This window comes from Tuber melanosporum, assembly GCF_000151645.1.
Source record: "Tuber melanosporum whole genome shotgun sequence assembly, scaffold_67, strain Mel28".
NCBI classification, from domain to species: Eukaryota; Fungi; Ascomycota; class Pezizomycetes; order Pezizales; family Tuberaceae; genus Tuber; species Tuber melanosporum.
The window spans coordinates 395,212-402,225 of NW_003299114.1; the positions used below are offsets into that span (position 1 = coordinate 395,212).

Consider the following 7,014-nt stretch of genomic DNA (forward strand, 5'->3'; position numbering starts at 1 on the left):
GTATGCAAAGACTTTTTTAACTTTTCCTTTTTATGTCTGTGAGGATTTTACCCTAACCCTAGCACAAGTACTGTATTATCTACAGAACTCACAGTGGCTGCCACCTACTTCTCAGTTCTTAGAAGTTATTAACATTGGTTACAGTCACAACTCAAACACATTGCCAGAACTTCGTTGGTTTTATTCAGGAGTTGTAGTATGTATGCTTGCTTGCTATCATTGGTTGCTATGCAAAATCCCATACAAATTGGCTGTCTTGGCTTGAATTTTGTCATTGCCTTCATTAAAAATTTATTCGGCCCTCTCCAGGACACATTCCTACCTCATTGTACTTCCAGTATAAGCCTTTCAGAATTCTGAACCATTTCTATAGTCTGACATTTAACTATGTGAATCTTTGGATTAAGCTCTCTATCAATAAATTTTTTATGGAGTTAATAGGCATGTATGAAAAGTGGTGGTTTGTATAGAAAACCGCCGGGGCATGTTTCTTCTGTTGCCAGGCTTGTGGAGTGCCCTTAATGCCAAATGATGGGCGATTCGGTAGCTGCCGCGATGTGATGGGTGGCAACAATGCACCAGGTCATGGTGCGCAGCCCCTGGAAGAACTTGTTGTTTGCTCGGGAGGATCAAAAAAAAAAAGGATCCTAACGCGCCCCAAAGAGGCATCCAGGGCACCGCTTTCGGACCCTCCTCGTAAAAGATCACTCGGGTTTACGGTTCTTCTCTTCTCCGATCGGATTTGGTGGGGTTACACTGGGATGGGGTTTGGGTTCTCGCTTCGTTTGTCAGTCCTATCAGTCAAGGGTATCATAATAATATTATTGATATCTAAATTGCCATATCGGTCAGTCTACGGTGGTTTGTCCGGAGGGGGCGGGGTCCTTGCGCAAGGGTGGGTTGCACGCTTACCCATGTAGTCTACTTGTAGGATACAGCTGACTTGACGGGCGGAACAGGCGGGCAGTGCGATACCGGTAAACTGTTGTGTTCACGGTAAGGGTGGTTTTGGTCTGCGTGTGGTATTTTACACTTTTGCTGCGAATAACTCATCATGAACTCCATGATGCTGCGCTCCGGTGAGGGAGAGAGGCTTACTGTATCATAGTTTTCATGATATCATACTTGTACTAGTACACCGCATCGCACATCGCAACTTCCACAAAGATCACTCCCGTCCAATCCGGTTGTCCCCATTCCACTTTCTCCCCAGCGATTCAAACTCACTTCTCCCTCAAGAGTTCCAAAACCCACTCTGGCCAATGATGACTTGACCTCAGCCCGATCATAGCACTTCTGCCCGGCATCTCCCGTTATCAATCAATCAAGAAAATCACATGAACTCTTGGCAATACACCAGCCCAAGCACTAAGCCGAACTTTACCAGGGAATTTTCCCTACTCCAACCTATCATCTCCTTCTTGCTCCCCGAACCTGAAACTAGGTTGGCCACCGCAACCTTATCCAGGTAAATGCCGCGGATCCCCATCGTCAGTGCCCCCCGGGGCGTACTTTCTAGGCTTTTGGCCAAAAAGGTTGCTGTCAAGCAGGTAGGTGAAGTTTGATGATCATCATCACGGATGAGTGATTTTGGCCATGATACGAGGGATGATGGGGGGCTAATGTTGGAAGGCGTTGGCAGTGCCGAGAGGTGGTCTGAGGGGCAGAACTAATGCCAACAAACAGACGATTGACGAGAGGAAAGGGAGAGGGGAGAGGGGAGAGGAGATGGAGAATAAGGAGGGTGGGAGTATGGTGTGGAGACCGGTTGATTGGACGAAGCGGGGGTCATCGGCGGGGTTGGAGGCGGGGGAGTATTGGCCAAAATTGGTGGGGGTTGAGGAAGGGCATGCTCAGGTTCGTACTTTTCTCTCTCGCTCGTCGAGATGGGAAGTTGGGAACCGGGCGGGGCGGGATTGAGATGGGTATGTGGCTAATGGGATTTAGATCTCTATCGCTCGGCTAACAAATCTCGCGACCAGACCTCCGAGTCGGAGAACTGGTTTCTCATCTCCACGGCAGCTCAGAATGGTTCCCAGAAGCTCTGCGAAGATTTCCGAATTGGAAGAGAGGCCTAGTCTATTGCCAAAGTTGGACGCAAGCTCCGACACTCTCGCTGCCATTCGACTGATAAATATGGCGATTGTTCTCTCTTCTTCCCGCGAAAAAGCTCTAAAGGGGATTCGGGCAGTGGATATCCGGCGACAGGGCGGTGGGTTCGAAGTTGTCTTTAGTAGTCAGGAGGAAAAACTCACCGCCATGAAGAATTCCTCCTGGGTATCACTGCTCTCCGGCGGGTCACCTCCTGAGACCAACGAATGTGGGGGCGTTCGGAAGAGCTTTGGCCTAGTAGTCCATAGCGTTAGCTGCCGGGGGTTCGCACATGCTGGAGCGAAGGACTTTATCAAGCAATTGTATACTGAGAATCCCTGGGACCCCGAAGACGTGACGGTGGTGGACGCCCGGTGGATCGGGAACGTCAAAGAAATGGCTTCCACCAAGCGTGGCTTCCGTTCAATGATCCTGTTCTTCAAAACCCGAGAAGCAGCAGTCACGGTACGGGAAAGTGGCCTCTTCTTCAACAAGCAATACCGTCCACCAGAAAACATCATTCCACTAGTCTCTTTGCTTGCCGCCCGACAGTCCCGCAGCAATGCCCAAGCGGTCACAAAGGAGCGCTTAGAAGCGGGCAGAGAAGTTGTCGTCTTCACCGACGGCAGTAAAAACGGCCTGGAAGCTGGCGCAGCAGTCTGGCGGAAAGCCGACTCTCGGGGGGGCGAAATCAAAAAGATGTATGGCCTTGGTACGAGAATGACAATATACGACGCGGAGCTATACGCCATCTGGAAGGCCATAGGCCTCGGCGGTCGTGTAGCTCGCGAACGCGGGGCGAAGAAATTGACCATATGCGCTGACAGTCAGGCCGCTCTCGGCGTGATGGCTCGTGGCACGATCGGCCCTGGAAGCCACCTTGCCCTCCGTGGCCGTGCCCAGATGAAAGACCTTCACCACACACACGGCATTGATGTCGCGCTCGAATGGGTCAGGTCCCATGCGGGCATACGCGGGAATATCCGCGTAGACAAACTCGCGCGGGCGGCGTGCGCGATCAGACAGAAGCAGAAGGATAGCTACACTAGTGAGATACTGGCCGAGAGGAGACGGAGCAGGGAGGAGTGGGTTCGGGGATGTAGGGAACGAAGGTTGAAGAGGTGGAAGGCTGCGAAGACAGAGGCGGAGGAGGAGATGGAGGCCAAGCCAGTGAATTATGTGGTTAATACGGGTTATGGTAAGTCTCCGTTTAAAGAGTATGAGGCGCCGGTTGTTGTGCATTATTAGGTTGGGTTGGGATGTATATATAGCTGCGGATTAAATTTGTGTATGTGTAAGTAGGCGGAGGGGTAGAATCGCTGTAGGCGAGGTCACGTAATATAAACTACTGGTCAAGTTGAGACATTGGACTTTCAAACCTGAAGCATGTGATCACGATACTAGTGCAATACGCATAACCCTTGGCCACGCGCGGCATTGGTTGTCAGGTAAATGAATCCATTGGCTACAATATGGCGATTCCGAGCTCCCGACTCCTCATCCTCCTTCACAGCAATCCTCACACAAGTAATCACGAAATATCACTCGGGTAATCACCTGCCCGCATAGTTTTCCCGATATCCTGTGAGAAACACGACAACCCATTCAGTGTGCACCTCAGGAACCCCCCAGCCCATATCCACAACCTGGGCTCACGGGCCACCGATCTTTGTCGATTCAATAGACCATTCTGGTGATGGCGGGTACGTTCGGGGTGTGATTTTGTCTTGCCGGGGTGGTGTGGTATCGTAGTGTGGGGGTGGCAGGGTGTAACTTGGGGGATTTCTCTCTACTGGTTGGGAGGGCACGCGCCTATTACTTGATGTGAATGCCCGACGATGTGGTGTCAAAGATTGGGGTAGGGATACACTGGGATTGTGGAAGCTATCTCTTGACTTTTTTCTGGGTAGGATGGATGGGGAACCTGCGCTGCGACTCTCTTTTGGATGCGGGGTTTGCGCCTCCCTCCGGGGGGATTTGTTGTGGCCGTGTTAGTCCGAGGTGGTGATGCTTTTAAGCAAGTGATTTCGTATGACGCCGGGTTTCCTGGGTGGGGGAATGTTTAAAACACTCGGACTTCGGCCTGACCGGGGGAGTTTTCCTCCGGGGATTGGTCAGTCGGATGGTGCCTTTTGCGTCCCCCGGTGACCTCACTTCAACCGTTCCCGATCCGCTTTCCTCTGGTATCGTGCTTTATACCTTCCACCCTAAAATCTCAAATAATCGAACAATGTGCTATGCGGTCGAAATCTCCCTGCTTTGGAGATGGGTGCGAAAAGTACGGCAAAAGAAGAGCTGCGAAGCCCCTCTGAGACATGTAAAATAAAAAGATGGAAAAAACAACTAGACCTTTTACCAGGGGGCAACTCCAACGACGTAGCACATTGTTCAATTGGTTGGGATTCTACGGTGGTCTAATATTTGATATTCGCTGGACCGCTGGGCTCGAATGCGATTATTTGGGATATAACTAATCGGGTCTTTGGCCCTGCAATTTCCTTCTGTTCCCGGACACATCCGTGCTGAAAACGTTGGGGCATCTCGGCGAGCGGGGTGGAGTGGAAGAAAGGGGGGAACGGGAAGTGGGGCTATGATGTTTGTTATTGATTGGCCGACGGCTTCGGCTTGTGCCTGTGACTATATATTTGTAAAGTGGATGTGAGGGGAGCAAAGTGCATGAAGTTAATTGCCTCCATGGCCGTATGGCACTGCAGAATTCACGTTGCTCAGTGAGAGGGTATGATAATGGGAAGTGGGGAGAGTCGCCGGAGGGGGGGTTAACGGAATACTTGATAGGGATGTAGATTTGTATAGGTTTTTATATTTTCTTAACCATTTTGCTGATATCGTTGTCTAAGATTTTTCATTTTGACCTCTCTCATCGACTTTTCTTGTTCTCCATTTTTGCCATTGGGTATGGTTTTGGGTCATGTACTGTACGTTCAACTGCGGTGATGTCGACATTACCTACATGACATTGTTGTTGCCTCTCATGTTTGATATGGGCGACTGGTGAAGCACTGGGCATGCCGCAATCGTTACTGTATGATACCAGCTCGTACTCGGTGCCATTAAACTAGTCTAATCTAAGAACAAAGGCGCAGTGAAGACGGATTAGGTTGCACGTTGGGGAGCAGGGGGGGGGCTCGACCTGTTCGGTGAAGCCTAGAGATGTGCCGGATAATTCCTATCCGTTTCTCGAGAATGGGGTCCTATGAAAGTCGTAGAGATACCGCCAGCGTGGAGGAGGTTATCGCTTTCTCTCCATATACGGTCAGATGGAGTTTGCGCTATGGAAGAAGGTGTAGGGGTGGGGACGGAAATAGGAGCTGTGTAAAAAAGATTTGACGAATAGATTCGCCGCAGCATAGGCTGTCTCGATTTTATATCATACGGGAATTTCCCTTTTTCCTTCGTAAGAAGCCGTGTTAGAATGGTATAAATGCTCATGATCGATCACTCGATATCGGGCCCAGCAGCTTTGTTGAGATGAGCTATGATACAAGTATAGTGCTCGAGTATGATATCGTACAAATTATATTTTTCGTGGATGGGTGATATTATGATATATAAGATATAAGAATATGAAAAGATTTACTGTTTTTGCATTCTGATGATACTAATTCAATAAAGGGAAATCTGAGCAAGGATGGGAAGGAACAGTTTACTTGAAATCTACAGCATGATTCTTCCATAATATTATTATTATGACCTAAAAACAACCACTTTTCCCTTTGCTATAAGTTACCCTCTTAGTAGATTTAATAGGAAGGAGATAAAACGGTATGATATATCATGATATTCTTAAAAAAAAATACTGTAGTATTTGTGACATGCTGAACACATGCTCAAACAAAAACAATGAAGTAAAAATACGCCATAAAAGTGGAAATACGATAGTATTTTTGCCATGCCGAACAGGGCATTATTCCTTTCTCAATGTTCTCATATTTTATTTATATATTATTCCTGACCGGAACATACACATAAAGTTATTTTATTAAGAATCCTTATCAAGATATCTGACTTCGAGAATAGCGTATTTAAATTAGATATTATAATATATGAAAAAATATAATGGATGCACTGGGAGAAGAGCATAACTTACAAATCCTACACCTCATCGTACTTCTGACCCACGCCGCAGCCTTATTGAGGAATGTCAAGCTGTTCAGTCACCCAGTTCTTGTCGGGGAGGTTTTGCTTTTCCCACCCAGAAAATAGGTCATTTAGTAATAGCTAATGCTGATGGGGATAGAACTCCTGTATTCCACCTAATTACACAGGGTTAATCCGTTCCCGAAATATTAGCCACCGCACAGGGTGGTATTGTAAGCAAATACATTCTCGAGAGGTGAGTTCATAGCGTAGATCCTTTTCCGCATAAATGGGCAATCGCAAGCTGAATATTCAAGATGAGAGGGAATATTTCGTCAAGAGAAAGAAAGGATTTGGGCTGGTGAAACACATTGATAAATGTATAGTATAGGGGTACTATATTATTGTCCCTGACTGATGGTGGTTCTATTCAGGGGATTGCTGCCAACTTTGAAGCCGTGTACCGCGAGCATCGATTGACCACGAGAGAAAGCCTAATTCATGCGCGAGTGATTCATAGTGATATTTTGAGCTCTTGGATCAAATGAAAGCACCCAGAGACAGGGGGGTCCTCGTCTTTCACACAGTGCTAGTTCATCCTCCTAGCCCCTAAGTCACCATTGGGCTTTCTTCGCGATCGAGAATTTTAGATATCGACCTGAAGGGTTTTCAAGTTTACGTTAGTATATACCTAGAAAGGGCTTAATTTTTCAGATCAACTAATCCCGTTGCACCAACAAGTAATAGCAACTCTCTAAGATTGACTTCATGAAACACTTTGGCCTTGAATTCCAATGTATCATGATGACTCACTCATCCTCTGGA

General features: G+C 47.7%; 1 protein-coding gene; it reads left to right on the top strand.

The window, feature by feature from the left end:
• The first annotated feature begins 1,152 nt into the window (after nt 1-1,152).
• On the top strand, nt 1,153-3,454 carry GSTUM_00010176001 (uncharacterized protein). XM_002841115.2 has 3 exons: nt 1,153-1,550; nt 1,633-1,857; nt 1,948-3,454. Exons 1-3 carry the CDS (start codon nt 1,473-1,475, stop codon nt 3,337-3,339), a joined length of 1,695 nt encoding a protein of 564 aa, XP_002841161.1. The 5' UTR covers nt 1,153-1,472; the 3' UTR covers nt 3,340-3,454.
• The last annotated feature ends 3,560 nt before the right edge of the window (nt 3,455-7,014 follow it).